General features: G+C 41.1%; 1 protein-coding gene across 1 annotated transcript in view; it reads right to left on the bottom strand.

Annotated features, from left to right (window-relative positions):
• The window catches only part of PUM3 (pumilio RNA binding family member 3), a 45,619-nt gene extending 29,832 nt beyond the window's left edge, over positions 1-15,787 (bottom strand). The window contains exons 1-10 of the mRNA XM_028117403.2: positions 15,702-15,787; positions 10,450-10,541; positions 8,849-9,067; positions 6,784-6,919; positions 6,124-6,199; positions 3,764-3,857; positions 3,445-3,511; positions 2,342-2,516; positions 1,275-1,378; positions 197-275 (exon numbers count right to left, since the gene is read on the bottom strand). Of these exons, the coding sequence (XP_027973204.1) occupies positions 197-275; positions 1,275-1,378; positions 2,342-2,516; positions 3,445-3,511; positions 3,764-3,857; positions 6,124-6,199; positions 6,784-6,919; positions 8,849-9,067; positions 10,450-10,534 (1,035 nt within the window). The 5' untranslated portion in view covers positions 10,535-10,541; positions 15,702-15,787. The remainder of the gene's footprint in view (positions 1-196; positions 276-1,274; positions 1,379-2,341; positions 2,517-3,444; positions 3,512-3,763; positions 3,858-6,123; positions 6,200-6,783; positions 6,920-8,848; positions 9,068-10,449; positions 10,542-15,701) is intronic.
• Positions 15,788-17,045: the final 1,258 nt, after the last annotated feature.

Raw genomic sequence — 17,045 nt, 5'->3', positions numbered from 1 at the left:
CCCACATTGGGCTCCATGCTGGGCGTGGAGCTTGCTTAGGGTTCCCTCCCTCTGCCCCTCCCTCTCTTTCAAATAAATAAATAAGGAAACAACTCTTTAAAATTTCCAAAAGACAAGGTACATCAAAGCAGCGTTTTACATTCTAACATGACTCTTCCTCTAATGTTTGGTTTAAAAACCAAAAGCAACAACTTACTGATCTTAGCTTTGGGGGTGCATAGGTGAAAAAGTCCAAGAATACTTTGTGTACCAATGAGTGCTTAATCACAGCCTCCCTGAAAAGACAGAAAAGGGAAAAGAGACTATGTCAGATCTAGCACTACATACAGTAAGAGAGACAGAGGCAGCCTCAGCTGTCCTAAAATAATCAGAGCAAGTGAAATGGTCTTAGCAAATGTAACCTGTCGTAAGAAAGAATACATCTTTCAGCAATATAGTAAGAATTAAGAAAAAAAAAAACAAACTTCCAGACTACAAAAATCTTTTAGTAGTCTCTACAATCAAAACCAGAATACAAATTTTTAATATCTAGTCAGCCAAGATTTGTCATCATTCCAAATACACTCCACCATCTTCAGTAAGGACATCTATGCGTTTACCCAACAATGGACACGTGATTAGAAATCCGTATGTGCACCGATTTTTTTTTTATGGCTTATTTTCTTCCTGTCAGGCACCCTTCACAATGCTTAGCTTCGTAAAATGATTTTAGCACAATTAAAACATGAACGGAATGAACCAGCATCAGCAACTGCAACAACCCCTAACTGATCCAAGCTTCCCAGCATGATGCTTGTGGAATGCAGATGTACAGTGAAGGCTGATGATCGAGGCACCAAAGACGTCAGGCTGACACCGAGTACCTGAGTAGCCAGCAGACACAGGTTGCCTTTATGGGCAAAGCACTGTTTCTGAGTGTTTTGGAAACATGAACCCATTTAATCTTCATAAACCTCCATGAAACATGTACTACTATTATCCCAATCTTATAGATGTGGAAACTGAGGCATACAGAGGTTACATTGCCCAACAGCACATAGTAAGTGAGGGGGGCACCAGGACTCACACCTGGGCAGCTTGGGTCCCCATGGCCACGTCTTAACCACTCCGCTATGGTACAAATGCTAAGAAGGCCACATGCCTGAGCATCTAAGCTTTACGATCCAATTTAAATAACACAATCTATTTGGGAAACTATCTACCTTTTCTATGCAAGGGTTATGTAACATTTTCTTCTTTCAAATGCTAAGAAAAGACAAAAACAGCTTTCTTACTTTTGGGCCATTGGAGTCAGAATCTGCTTCATCTCATCCATGATAAGCTCTAGCTTTTCTGGATGTGCCTCTAATACTTTGTCCAGGGTTGGGTGATCTGCTGACTGCAACGAGAAAACCAAACCCCTCTAAATTTAATCAAGTTTCTTCAACTTCAGAGCAAAGGAAATCAATTATAATTATTTCAAATAAACTTAATATAAATTTCAAATTTCCCATAGTTATATGATGAAGGCCCTGCTGTAGATACACTCATGGAGTAACCTGATTATCTGATTCTCACTCTATCTCACCCATCAATGTATCTAAAGGGCCAGCCCGAACAACCCCAACTCAACCAGTCGACAGGTGCACATGCCTAATCAAGATCAAGTAGTCAGCTCACAAATTCTTGCCACCATGCGCTTTGTAATTAGGTGGATATTCCTACTGTGATAGTTACAAAAGCAATAAAGCACTCAGTTCAACCCAGGGGCTGAACCTGACCAGGGGAAGCAAGCCAGGAAATAACCCATAGCCCTGAAGACAGATGTGTGCGTTTACGCCCCTTTAACTCTCCTAGCCCCTTCCTGGCCTTTTTCTGATTCAATCCCTGTACTATATCCAAGACTGGTTCTCTCTACTCCCTCTCCTCCCTGGACACAACCTAGAGAAAGATGGTCCACACCATGGAGACACACAGAAGGCAGCAATGGGGAGCCCGAGGCACTTCAGCCAGAGCTGGTTAGGGGCCGGGTACAAAGCTTTACTAACTATTAAGAGTCGTCTACCTCAGTCTATCAGAAACGGATGTCCTGAAGCATTGCACAGAGCACTCAGGAGGGAGTATAACAATGTAGTTTAATTTAAAGGGGATTTAGAGACAGTGCTCTGGGAGTAAGAGAAATCAAAGTCTGATCACTTGCTCATCACACCAGAGACAAAATAATCTAAGAGGATAAAGGGTAGGTGACAGTCTCTTAATGGGCCAGCCAAAGCAAAACTATTTTCTGTGAACAGGGCACTGGGAAGTCAGGAACAGCACACAGAGAAAATAAAAATGCTCGCACAACGTCCTGGGATGTCACCTTGTAGAGCTGAAATGTGTTCCCGTAGAGCTCCTCCGTCAGCATGTTCCTCTGCTCCAGGATGGCTTTGTCATTGTACGCGTACTCCACGATGGCCGACGCTTCCGCGTGCCGTAGCATCTTCTTCACGTGGCCTTTAAAACTTCCTATTATCTCTGCAATCTGTGGCTTACTCCTAAACCCAATGCGACGGTGGGAAAAGATCAGTAACAAGGCGAAGAAAGCCGGGCGGCAACAAAACGTTAACTTCCCCTGAAGCCCACCCATCAAAATGTGGGGCGGTGGGCCAAGAAACACTGTGAGAAGACCAGCCGAGATGAGTGGTCTTTCCACCTCCAGCTTGCCAGCTTCCGCGGCAGCCAGCCTGCTCCTGACGTCGGAGACCTGACTCTGCCTAGCAGCTGAGAGATCCTGAGCAAGTTACTGGAGTTCTCTGCGACGCAGCGTCTTCGGTCACAGAACAGAGGAATGCGGCTGAGGCGAGGACCAAGTGACCTCAGAGGCACGGGGAGCTGTGACCCGCGTCCCTTCCCCATATTAAACTCTTCGGCAGGAGAAAGTAAAAGTTGAAGACGCAGGGAAACACAAATACAACACATCTAGGATTCTCCATTCAAACAGCACGTAGTCACCAGTATTGACGTTACATCCTAACATAATCAAGCAGCTGACGATTACAGCCAGAAATCCTTGCAAATTTTGTCAACCGAACTTTTCTACTGTTGGTGAGCACGTTTTGGCACCTTCCGCTCAAAAAAGGAAGTCAGGACAAGTAGCAATTCCAGCTAATTTAGGAAATTTTCCTATCCTGACATTTCCTAACCCACCGACCCCGCTGACTCCCCTCACCTTCCCCCTCCCGGCCATCCACCTTCTCAATACTGGTCATCTCTTCTTCCAGGGCGTCAAGATACACTCACGAAGCTGGTGAAGGTAAGGCCATCATTTACATTACCTCCATAACTGCTTTTAAGATCATGTGCCCCAGAAACATTACTAGCATCTGCCTAGGGCCGTTATTATGATCCCAGACCAAGGGCACAACTGGTATCCCCAACTTTAAAAAGCTAATGACAATATATTTTATAAATAAAACAACTCACCCATACATGAGGAATTTCTTCACAATATTTCTGGAATATTTAGCTTTACTTAATTGGACCAAATCATCTGAAAAACAAAATACATTACAATGATTTGCTAATCTCATTTCAGTCCTCCAGAAGCAAAGAACTACGTAAATGCACAATCCTGGGAACACAGAAAACTCTCTTAACTTCTCCCACCCAAAGAAAAAACAAAACAAAAAAGGTCCTGCAGAGAACACACAGCTTTCCCTCAGCAAGAATTACCAGGGCAGTTTTGGGTACTTCGAGAAAAAAACAGTGACTTATTACAAATAATCTTCCACATAAGAAATACCTCGCAGTTCTTCAAAAGCCTGTTTTCGCTGCTCTTCGTTACCATACTGAATGTAACACTGGATCACACGAGTGGAATCATGGGCAAATGCGATCTGTAGGAAAGACCAGTTTGGGCCTTTAGACTAATTCTCTTTGACGGTGTATGTTTCTATCACAGCATTAATGTTTTATTGCTGCTGCTTTCAGAATTCCTTGCTAGAAAAAAGGTAGAGTCTTCATGGATAAAATCAAACCTAGGTTGCTCAGGAGAAGAAATACTTGAACTGTACAAAATGGTATTCTTTGGTTTTGCGACACAGAGAAAGGGACAGATTTAACCATTTTCACAATTCCTATCATCATAATTAAAAACAAACCATATCAAACCAAACCTGTCTAATGATTATACACACTGTATTTCTCATTTCGCTGAAAGTTACTTTCCCTAATGGAAATTTTCCAATTCAAAAATTTTATTACCCTGATTTTTTTTTCTTTTTTTTTTTGCTTAGGTAAACAATCTAGGAATGTTTGGCCTTGGCAACCAAAGATATAGATAGAAGACAGATCTAGGGCGCCTGGGTGGCTCAGTTGGTTAAGCGACTGCCTTTGGCTCAGGTCATGATCCTGGAGTCCCGGGATCGAGTCCCGCACTGGGCTCCCTGCTCAGCGGGCAGTCTGCTTCTCCCTCTGACCCTCTTCCCTCTCGTGCTCTCTCTCTCAAATAAATAAATAAAATCTTAAAAAAAAAAAAAGAAGAAGACAGATCTAAAAGCCTTGCTACATGAGTAAATATTTCTATATACACATTGGCAATTATAAGCTAATCCCTCCGTTTCTCACATTTTCACTATAATCCCTGAATATATATGTTTTATTCCTAGAAAAGTTGCTGTATTTCAAAATTCCACCCCCTACCCCAACTACTGGATAAATCAGATCCTCGTTGCAGGACTTGCTGATCACTTTTCTACAGCAATAACCACAAATAGTCAAACAAAATTATTTTTTTGCATTACCAGTCTACTTTAATAGTGCTTATTATTTGTTGCTCATTCTGTCTCTAAAAATTTTAATTCCAACAAGTCAGAAGATGAAGGTGGACTTCCATCAAAGTCATGCATTTCAGAAGAATTTCCTTAAGGGAGGTTTGTAGAGATATTTTTGATAAAACTAAAAACAAATTTTTTTAACAAGAAGGCTGTTTTGTGCATACTGATTACTTACTATATAACCAGGATTGATGCTTCAAGTACATTTTCTTCATTTAGACCTCAAAGCAACCTTAAGAGTGTGCTGTTGCTATGCCCATTTTGCAGAGGAGAAAAGCAAGTTTATGAGAAGTTGAGGAACATTCTATCCCTGTGACCCTGGGGACAAAACTTAATTTTTCTGAGTCCCAGATGTAGCAAACGTCCATCAGGGACGAAGACATTAAGTTAAAGGAGACAAAGTATGCAATGGTTAGCACAACCCCTAGCACACAGTTACTGATGCAGAGGTTGTTACTGTCCAAAGGCAGACATATTTTAAGCAGCAGAATGAGGATCTGAACATCACATTAACACCAAAGGCATGCAGTATTAACCTAAGGGTAGTTGGGAAAGGATGTTGAGTGTAAAATACTTATAAATCAAGGATAACAGATTACTGCTGGAGCTGAGGAGAAGTTCTAGCCTAAAAAAACCTTTCTTCCCAGGTAAAGAAGAAAGCAGTTGCTGGGAACTTGCTTATTTAAAGACATTCCTTCAAACTGGAAAATAGCATCTGATTAGATCTATGTATGGTTTGGCAAAGACTACCCCTCTAGGGTCCCCAAAACTACTAAGTCTGTTATCTTACAAGTGAATAGTCACTAAGTATTTATCCAAATACACAAGTTGTCAACAGAGGTTTATTATAAAATACAATTAAGCAGCAACAATGAAAATTAGTTTAGAACTCCCAAATCTGTATTTTAAAGATCTCTGTATGATGTTTGTAAAAGCAATGAAGAAATCAAAGTAATCATCTGTTTACATATATTCAAAAAGTCATCAATTTAGAACATATGAGAGCATATGGAGTTCAGAGCAAGACATTCTGACAAATACTATTGAACTAATAAGTTCCTCAAGGCAACTTTAAAGAACGCTGATTTACTTTAAGTAAATTTTGGGATAAATGACACAGCCAAATACTTGATATTTTAATAATTTCCCAGCAGTAAGGGCCCCGCTATTAAATTTTTTATTTAGTCAGTATTATAAAAGGTACTTGAAATTTGTGGCCAAATACATTTAAAACAATTTCACAGATCACGGATGGTCACCTAGCCTTTCCTAAGAGTGAGCTGATTTCAATTGTTAATACATGCAACTATGATCCTACCCTACTTACAGTTTTAATTTTTCCTTGAATCAACTTCTGCAAATCACTCATCAATTTCACTCTCTTTTCTTTGTCACAGTCTTTTCTATAAATGAGAATAAAGGGGGAAACACAGCTTAAGTAAAGACATTACTTTAAACAGCAGAAACTAAAAACCCTACCAGTGTACGTTCACCCAGTTAGGTGTGATTTTTCTCTTCAGAGGCAGCAAACCTCTGACATTAAAATTACTATTCCAGAGCAGCCGGAGAAAAGTAATTTTCTCAAAGACAAGAACTCATCTCACAAGGTGTAATTTTTTGCATCAATTTGAATCTTCACAGCCAGAACCTCGGAAGTAAAGAAAATAATAAAACATGTCCAAGATACCAAATACTTAAGTATCTCAAAAGCGAGCCGATAAGAAATTGTCTTTCATTTTCTCAGAACTCAGGAAGGATTTCCAATCCATTTTAATTTTCATACATTTTCATAAACATATCTCATGATTCCACACACTTCTGCCGTGGGCAGACGTCCAATACCGATGCGTCTAGCAGTGTACTGAGTGTTCCCTGAATAACCCCAGGGTGGTGCAGGTTAGTGTAGGACAGCTCACTATTTAGGAGGTACACTGGTGCTCCTCCATCCTCTCAGAGGACTAATAATGATGCCACTAGGTAGCATTACCTTCGTAAGATCTCCCAAATCTGCTTCGCCCGAACAACAATGTCGTAGTTGGTTTTGTCACTTAGTTGCCTGCTTTGCTTTAGTTCTTTTTTCTTCTTTTTGAAATCATCCCATTTAGGTTTCTTGGCTGCTGATTCTAGTCATTAGAGAAATTATTTTAGTCATTGTAGAAATAAATTACACTTAACATTCTGAACGTCACAAACCAGTACAAATTAGGTACACAGGGCAACGCTAATCAGGATCAATATTCACTGTAAAAATATCATTCCCTATAAACTTAGACTTAATTTCATTTTCTGAGCAGTTTATACATTTTAAGTTTGGTTGAAAACAACCACTCATTCATTCATTCAACAGCTACATATTGACTCTTAACAGGACACCTATTAAGAAAAAAAAATCAAGAGGATTGTAAAAGCAACTGAAAACTGAAATAAAAATTCTACTCTAAAACATCACAGTCCTTGGACTTTAGGTATAATCAGTTCTTACTGTAAACAAAATCAGTTCTCAGTGTAAACAAAAATTAGTCCAAACTAAAACAGGGAAAAATGTATTAAAATTTTCAGTATGTTGAGTGTTGTTATCTATCATTTAATTCTCACAACAATCCTATTAATATGCTCCTTCTCATATCGGGGAGACACAGGCACTAAGGAGTTCCTTCTGTTCCTTGTCCAAGGTCACACAAGTCCTCAGTGGTGGAACCAGGGCTGAAACCCAGAAACAACTCTGAAACTTGGTGCTCTGCTGCCTCTTACTCACGACAGCGCCCAGTCAAAATTTCTCAGCTTTCTACAGAGTAATGTTCTCTAAGTCCAGTATCTTTCTATTAGCATTTTTTTTTTTTTTGTCTTCAAAAGCTAAGTATCCCACCAAATGAATCCAAAAACCCATTGAGGCCAACAAAGAACAACTTAATAAAATGGATATTATTTGAGTGTCCTGCAAGGAGCCCTTTGGAGAATTAGTGCCTTCTAAATGTCTCCCCCTCTCTGATTAGAAAATACACGCATTATAAAAAACTTGGAAAATGCAAAAAACAAAATTCCCCTATCATCTCAAAACCCACATATAACTAGTAACATTTTATTTTCTTCCTGCCATTTCCCTATGTATGTTTTATATTAATCTTTAAAAATTCAGAATCTCACTGCTTCGCTTAAACATTATTCTACATAAGTATTCTTCCACAAAACTATTTCTCAAGAACGTAATTTTTAATGGCTATACACTTTACTGCAATGTACTTAACTATTCCCGTTACTTATCTGTTCCCCGGTGGTAATCACAGACTGCAGGAAACAGAGGGCCTATTTCCTGTTTGTATCAGGGCTTCATGCACTGCACAGCAGAAGAGAAAGGCTGACCCAGAGCTCATTTAATTCCACAAACTTCTGGGCACCCTGACATCTGCCATGCTCGGCTGCAGTATATATAACAACTTTGGGGATCTCTAGTATCCAATTCCCCTCAGCTGCTGATATAAAAATTTGAGACAATAAAATCAGAGCTCCACTCTGACATGTCAGGAACCTAGCTCCCACAGAAAAGGAACCAAAGCTACATCACAACGGGTCTTAATGTGGGAACCATGTGTGTTTAAAATGCAATGCCAAGAACTCTAGCTGAGTTGGGGCCTGTGCCCCTACTGGTTGTTACAATTTTTCTTTGCCATTTCCTGGCAAAGTGCACAGAAAACTCAGATATTTGTTTGCTGAATCATTCAATCAATCAGTAAAATTTGGCCTACAGAAAGGGATGTTTTTTTGGGGTTCTACTATATGAAGCTGCTCCAGCTTAGCTGAACTCCACAGCTCAGATAATTCAGCAAGGGCCTAGGTAGTAAGGTACCCTAAGCACCAGGAGACAATTTTGAGCAGGCAAGGTGCTTCCTGGTGCTTACCTGATTCGGGTTACCCTCCTCCCACCCCAAATGCTGCCTGTCAAGGAAGAGGAACGGGAGGTCTCCACCAGACTTCTAGAGCTCCACTCTCCCTCCTGCATAGTTCGGGCAGAGCAAGGCTTCTGCAAAGACTATGCTGAAGGAATCAGTGCTTACCATCACTTTTACCATCCGCCTGGAATTTTCTCTTCCTGTTGAATTTATTTGCCTGCTGGAATTTGTTCTTTGGTATTTTATCCCCTTGCTGCTTATTTTTGAACTGCTTTACACCTTTTTTCCCAGGTTTTGTGGCACATTTCTCAAAGTTCTTAGATGTGATTTTAGGTCCACCTTCCTTGCCAACTTTCCTTGGAAACGTCTTTGACGAACCAGAATCTAGGGACAATAGTAAATAATTATCAGAGTTCAGTGATCCTGAGCCTAGATTTCTGTTATCCATTGGGCTGTATTTGTTACACAAAATTACACACTCTTTGGTGAAACGTTCTTTGTCCTACTCTCAAATATGGAGAACGGCATTTTAAAAGATCAAAACAAAATTTAAAAATTTTCTGATCTAGGGGCACCTCGGTGGCTCAGTCGGTTGAGCGTCTGACTCGTGATTATGGCTCGGGTCACGATCCTGGGGTCATGAGATCGAGCCCTGGGTCCAGCTCCATGCTGGGCGTGGAGCCTGCTTAAGATTCTCTCCCTCTTCCTCCGTCCCCCTCCTCCTTGCCTCACTGCCTGCACCTGGGCGTTCTCTTTCTCTCTCTCAAATAAATTTCTGATTTATAAAATTATAATACAGATTCACTATAGAAAATTGACAAACTAGAGAAATGCAAAATAAAAACTATCTGTAATGCTACGGATAACCATTGTTGTCAGTCAGGTGTGTTTCTGTTTTAAGCATGTTAACATTACTTAATAAGATAAAATATTATTTGTATTATCTTGTATTCTACTTTAATGACTTCTTGTCATTCAAGTCTTCATACATAATTTTCAATGATTCAATAACAATGAATCTAAAAATAAAATGAATGCCTAAAACTTAGAAATGCAGTATTAGGTCGCATATCAAATTAAAATTAAAGATGTTAATTTATTTAAAAAATTTTTAAGGATGTCATTATTATTTTAATAAATATCATATCAAATTAAAGACATTAATTTTTCAGAACTGCCAGTTTTGGAAAAATTTCCTCAAAGCCTATAGTACAGTTATTTGATAAAAATCGTTAGCTAGCTAAGCTTGCAAATGAAGTAGCTAACAAATGAGATGAAAACTGCAACAGCTAAGCCCTAAGATTGTTGCAAGAAAAAAAACAAAGATGCCTTAAGAATCATTTAGGCATTTACAGAGTCCCCTAACTTTTCTGCCCCGCAACAGTGACACCTGATGGAATAATAAAGACTCCACAATTAGAAACACTGAGGATGAAAGTATTTGGTTTACCAGTAGTAGGCATTCATCAGGCACAATTTACTGAACATGAACATAAAATGTTGCAGCAAACGAATAAATAAAGAAAAGGCATTCCCAGCTAAGACTGGGGATCTCCCGTGAGTATAGCATTCTCTGATTATCCTGGCAATTTCTTAAATGTCTTAGTTTCGTGGGGAACACGCAAACTCGGACACGGTAACTCCTGCTTTTTCCTAATCCTAACTCATGAAAACAGACTCTGTTCTGGCTCCTCATCCCACCAACTCCCTCTCCAACTATAGGGGCCACCACCTATGGGAAGCATGGTTTGGTACGGTTCTCTTACCATTGCTTTTATGAAATCTGTTTTTTTCTTGTGACGTCTTTGCACCTTTTCCTGTGAATTTTTTTTTCCCTTTAACTTCCATCATAGCAGTTCTGGAAGACAAAAACAAAACCCCAAAAGGATCACTGGGTTGCTCTCAACCAGTAGGTGGCATCCACCAGTGCCACACTTGTCCTGGGGCTTCACAGATGCAAGACAAAACCACCTGGGTCCACCGTGGGCCCAAGCATCCAGGAACTACGCAATCAGCGCTTCTAAGATTTTAAAAATGAAAATGAACAAGATACCAACACAAAAACTAAGAACACACACACCTTGGCTAGTGTGTGATGTATTTGGGGACAACAATTCAACAATAGTTCTGGGTAAAGATAGACCATTATTTACGTTAACTATGATACAAGTGTCAGTGTTTGTTTCTTATAACCTAGGATGACTTTGTGATGAGAGACTGACCATATCATCATTTGATTTCTTGGTTTCCATCCTAAAAAGTCCAAAACAAACAACAGGCTGCGCTTATATATATTCAAGTTAATGAAAGAAAATCAAAGATTGCCTACAAATTCTCTATGTAATCCAGTGTAGCTAAAACAAAAACTTCCAATGTTTATTTTGTTATTTTTTTTTTAGAGGTGACCAGTCACTTTCAGTGACCTCTAAAGTAAGATTATGTTGGAATATTTAATATTTCATTTAGAGGAAATCTAACAGGTCACTTCTGGGTACAGAGACCTCACCATGCACAGGGCATACAACAGATAACCCCTTAATTACCCAAGGCTCCTGAAAGCAGAGAGTGTATCAAGAAAAATGCCATCTGGTGATTTCTCTACCTTCCAAAGCTGTACATTCAACTCATTTCTAAAGTTCTAAAGTTGATCCCCTAGAGCAGACCTGAGAAGTTCCTACACAATACTGGATATTTCTAAAACAAGAATTTTCCAAGATTTTCCAAGAATTGGAAATTTTCCAAGAACAACCAATTTTGCAAGATTATTAGTGGGTTTAAGGAAAAAAGAAGGGTTCAAAGATGGCATGGATTTGAGAAATAGTGAACTGAATGAAAATAACTAGTTTTTTTTAAGAAAAGTTTTCAGATTCTTCTCATTTGCTAATTGATCACTAAGCTCAGGCTAAAGTGTGTAAAGTACGTAAGATCTGCATACTTACTCACTTTTTCTTGAAACATCTCAAGGGACCAGTAAGGTTCCAAAGAACTCTCTGGAAAGTGCAGCTTAGTTTGGGCTTTACCATTGTAATTCTTAACCCTGGACGGCCCCTGAATTACTCCCTTTCCTTAAGTCACTGGTTGCTAACTGTAAGGTCATTGTATCACTTGGCTGCTTTATTATAACCACACCAGCATTTCTTAGTTCTTCTGTGCTTGTATTCGTCTAAAAATGCAGTCATTTACGGATTTTCTCTGTACACTAGTTTTAACTGTTTATTTTGAAATAATTTTAGTTTTACAGAAGAGTTTGGAAAGATAAACAGAAAGCTCCAGTACACTTCTCAGTCAGCTTCCTGTAGAGTTAAAATCCCGCCCCGACAGATAACATTAGTACGATACTATGATACTATTAACTTTGGATTTTGCCAGTACTTTTTCTGTTCCAGGATACACTGTGTTTAGCCATCAAGTGACAGTTTCTTGGTCTTCTTTCTCACGACCGAGACACTTTTGAATAGTACTGGTCGGGCACTTGGCAGAAAACTCATTTAGGGTTTGCCTGAGATTTTTCTCATGATTAGATGGGTGTGACGGATATTTTTGAAAAGTATCACAAAGGTGAAGTGCCCATACTGGTGCTCTCAACCTTGATCTCTTGGTTAAGGTAATGTTTGCCAGATTTTTCCACCATGAAGTTACCATTTGTCCCCACTTCCTAGAGGGAGGAGTCCTAAGAATTTTATTAAAAATCTGTATGTTAAAATCACCACAGCAACTAATAAATATTTGGGGTGATACATTTTGAGATTATGCAAATATCCTAATTGTCTCCCTCTGCTTTTAGTGTTCTCCAGTGGATCCCACCTGCACCAATTACTGTGGTGTTTTCATGGTGATTTTCTATTTCTCTCTTCAGGTCTACCTCTACTATTTTTAATTCTTCTGTAGGGAAAGTTTGTCCCTTCTTCTCTATTTATTTATTCAATCACTTATTTACATCAGTATGGTCTCACACATATTTTGCTACTTGGGGTAGAACCTAATCCTATACTGACTTTGTTGCTCAAACTGTTCCAGCTTTGGCCAGTGGTGAAGTCTTCCAGGTCGCTTCCGCGTCTGGTGACAAGACCCCATCCTGTTTTCCATGTCCTTACTTCCTAGCACTTGTTCCAAGTTCATCTTCTATTTTCCCTGACCAGGCCTGAAATCAGCCATTTCTCCAGGGAACCCTGGTTCCCTTTATTGAAAACGGTAGGATCTGAGTGCTAAGTATGCTTGTTGTCACTGCTTCTAGGTCTTTCCACCAGAAAGGGCTGGTAATACACATCCCTATACTAACCTATGTGGACACAGGAGCCTGTATTTCTCTCTCTGTGAAATAAGTGCATCCTAATGTCTCCAACTCTAATTCACTCTAGTCTTCCCTCTTACTTTACTTGTAACTTTTTTCTCTTGACAGTGAGAAACTTGCCTCCCAGTATCCACCACTGATTTGTTAGTGCACAGGTAGCTTCAGAATGCTAAACTGGATGGCTATGGGAAACAAACTTACCAACTATAGTACAGTTTATTTACAGCTTTTTTTCTTTTCCCTCACAGTATTAATTCAGAATACTGTTTTCCAAAATTACTTAGGTCAATTCCCCCCACCACCCTGTTGAGTGAAGTTATTTTATACGTTTGTACAAGTTAGATTTATTTTTCGCAGTCCGCATTCCATTTCCAGACATGCTGGCTGACTTTTTTTTTCATCTGCAGTCAAGTCCACTCTTTGGTGTACAGTGTTGATTCTGACAGATGCAGTCACGTCCCCTCCACCACAGTACCTTAGAGAATGGTTTCCTAACACCAAAAAGTCCCCAGTGGAGTCTTTTGCAATTACCCCCTCCTGGCTCTCTTGGCAATCACTGATCTGTTTTCCATCCCTCTAGTTTTGCCTCTTTTCAAACATGTCATATAAATGAAATCAAACTATATATGGCCTGTTGGGTCTTGCTTCTTTCACTTAACAAAATGTATCTGCCTGGGAACCCTGCACCATCATATACGACCATCACATTCCTGTGGCTCTCACAATTGTCTCCTCTTTTCCCTTTCTGTCTCTTCCTGATTCAGGCTGTATCTCTTACTCAGATTGTTTTTTGCTGAGGATCTAATCTGCTGTGACCACATGCTGCTGCCTGATTAATCTTCCACAAAGTCACCAATTTTGTGCCATCTCCCTGTTCCAACACCTTCGAAAGTTTCCCACTGACTCCACGAAACATTTCAAACTCACACTGGCATTCAAAGCCTTTCAAAGTTTAGTCCTAACATACCGTAATCACAAACAACACACAGAAGCCAAACTTCCTCATTGTTCTTTTTCAGGATCCAAACTTAAAAGCCATTCTATTAATATTAATCCTACCCATTCTTCAAATCCAGCTTAAATGACAATTTCTTATTATTTCTCCTCTACATGCCTCCTTTCTTTCCCAAATGGTTCTCCTTAATCTTTTTTGGAACACTCTGATGGCCTTCTTATAACTTCACACCATGGACCTGAAATATATTGCATCCAAACACACTATGTGCTAGAAAGCTATTAGGTTGAAAAAAATATATGAAAAAGAAATTCAAAGCGGTGGAATAGAAGCAAGCAAAATTAAAACACAACATACTTCAGTGTTATAACTGAATTGTATATAAAGTGTTCAAAACCGTAGCTGAGAGCCCAATTTTGCCTTGTGGAACGAAACAGCAAAGATGTCCCAGACGTAGGACAGGTGACTGATCCCACCCTCTCAGCAGGCTTAGCACTGCACTTTGAAAGAGATAAACATTCAATGCCTAACCTTTAAATAGTGGCATTTCTCAAGTCTTCCCCTCTCTGTCCACATTTCTCCCTAAGTGATCTCATGCAATCCGACAGCATTCTATGCTGAGGACTCGCAAATTGTTTCCCATTAGGAACTTCCCCTTGGGTTCCAGACCTGTGTCTCTAACTGCCTACCTGACACCTCCCTTTACGCGTCTCACAGGCACTTTACCCTCAGTAAGTCCAAAATGAAATCCTTTAAATAACATCCTCATCTATTACTCCCCAACCTATTCTTCCCCTCTCGGCCAGCGGCAGGCACATCATCCACTCCACTGCTCAGGGAGAAACCCAAGATTTACCCCTGACGTTTTCCTCTCCCTCGTCTGCTATGTCCAATCCTTCCATTAGTTCCTTTGAATCCCCTTTAAAAATACCTCTAACTCTCCAACTTGCATCTCCACCACCACCACCCTAATCCCAACCATCAACACTTTCCAACTGTACACCCAGTAATAATCGAAATTATATACAATTCCTAAAGAGTACCTGTGTCTGTCATGTCCCTTCCTCACTTAATAAGTCTCCAAGGTTTCCTACAAATGAGAATAGAAACGGAAATCTTTTCCCATTGTATAGAAATAAAATCTCAACCACTCATCACGGCCTTAAAGTCCTACGGAACTGCCCTACCCCCCTACCTGCATCTTGTATCGCTGCTCCTAGCTCACAATGGTCCGCTTTCTACAACTCCCACCGCAGGGACTTAGCCAAAGGTACTGCCTCTGCTGAAAGCAGTTTCCCTGGGCTTCCGGATTTCAGAGTTGCCTCTCATCCTGCTGCAGGGCTCAGCTTAAAGATCACTTCAGATTCCCCTATCCTCATCCCAGCCCCCAATTCGTTTCCTTCCCAGCGCCGATAACTTGCAACTGTACACTCAGGTTGTCAACTCGGCACCCAGCACGCACAGGGCGGAATGGATGTTTGCCAAACACACCACAGAAGAGCAAACTGCAAGCAGCACGGGCCGGGATTTTAAGAGAGTGAAGGTAGTTCAGGTGAACCCAGCACTGTCAGGGCAAAGCAGTAGCGAGAGGAGTCTCCAAGCTCCCGTCAACCCCCAAACTCCCAGAAGAGAGAGGCCACAGAAGACCGTCCAGCAGGTGACAGGCGTGAGCACCTGTACTCTATCCGACCGCTCAGAGACCCTTCCCCTGCAGCGCCGGGGAGAGGGCGAGCTAACCCCCTCAGGGCGGCCGCCCAGCCAGCCGCACTTACCACACACGTGCGGTCCAGGCAGGCGTGGGGCCGAGGCCGGCGCGCGTCCACGCTCCGCCGGGCCGCTTCCGCTTCCTCGACTTGCTCCGCCCCCAGGCCCGCCTTTTCCTTCTTCCGCGGCGGACCTGGGGTTAAAGGATAGGAATTAGCCCCGAAAACGGAAATAAGGCATTTCTATTGGTCCGCTTCTATGACCTCATCTATAGGCGCCACGAGCGGGTTTTGGTCCTTGAAAGGATCCGTCGGGCGACCGCGTATCACCGGCCCCTGAGAGTGACGTCATTAACCCTGTCGCTGCCGCGCTAGGGGAAAGAAGGCAGCTCCTCACCCTGTGGTCGGTTGTTGAAGTGATGTCGGCTGGCGCCTGAGCTAATACCAAAATAACTGACTTTGTTAGAGTGCGTTCCTTTGTATCCTCTCTGGCAGTCTAGCGTGAAGGATAAAATCTCGGAAGTCGGTTTGAATTTTAATCCTTTTTTTTTTTTTTTTAACCTCTTGCTAGCTGTGTGGCTTTGGGCAAAATGCTGTATTTCGCTGAGCGTTGGTTACCAGATCAGTAAAATAGAGATCGCTAAGCCATTCATAGAAAGCGCTTACCACAGTGAATGATCATGGTAGGCGCTCAGTGAATGTCATTTTTAATGTCTGCTCGTTTCTCCGGACTGCAGTTATCCCATTTTCCACCCCAGTTAATGAGAGTAGTTAGGATATTATCCCCCCTTTACAGATGAAGAAACTAACACGACAAACTTCGTTATGATCCTTGTCATTGGATCTAAGGCCCACTGGGATAATACAGGATGATCTCATCTGAAGGCCCTTACTTAAGGACATCGGCAAAGATCTTTTCCCAAATAAAGTCACTTTCACAGGTTCTGGGCTAACAAAAGACTAACATGTCTTTTGACCACACGGAAAGAGGATTTGGGACATGATCTCAAGTGTGTCAAGCGACAGATTCTGCTGTCTTGCTGACCACGCCATTTCTCGTCCCTTAAGGCTTTAGACTGGTAATTCACTAGACTGAAGCGGGGGCCATCATTACTTCTCAGGCAGCCATCCCTTTATTCAGCACATAGACGTTTACTAAGTACTTATTTTTTGCCCTAATAGTGTAAGTATGTTTGCATTTCAGCTCACTTAAGTCCCATAGGAACAGTTGAAGTAGGTCTTCTCCCTCCGGTTTAGGGAAACAAAGGGAAACACAGTAGAGTTGCTCAGGTGAGCCTGACTCCAAACTCAGCGAGGCTGCCTCTGAACTGCTTTCCCTAATCCATTAGTTCTCCAGTAAATGCTCGAGAGCAGAGATACACCGTACCACACAATACCTGGAAGGAATACGTT

The sequence above is a fragment of the Eumetopias jubatus genome, unplaced genomic scaffold (assembly GCF_037043125.1).
Source record: "Eumetopias jubatus isolate StellerSeaLion01/CBP00866 unplaced genomic scaffold, mEumJub1_p1.0 scaffold_15, whole genome shotgun sequence".
NCBI classification, from domain to species: domain Eukaryota; kingdom Metazoa; phylum Chordata; class Mammalia; order Carnivora; family Otariidae; genus Eumetopias; species Eumetopias jubatus.
This window is presented reverse-complemented; position numbering and strand designations above follow the sequence as displayed.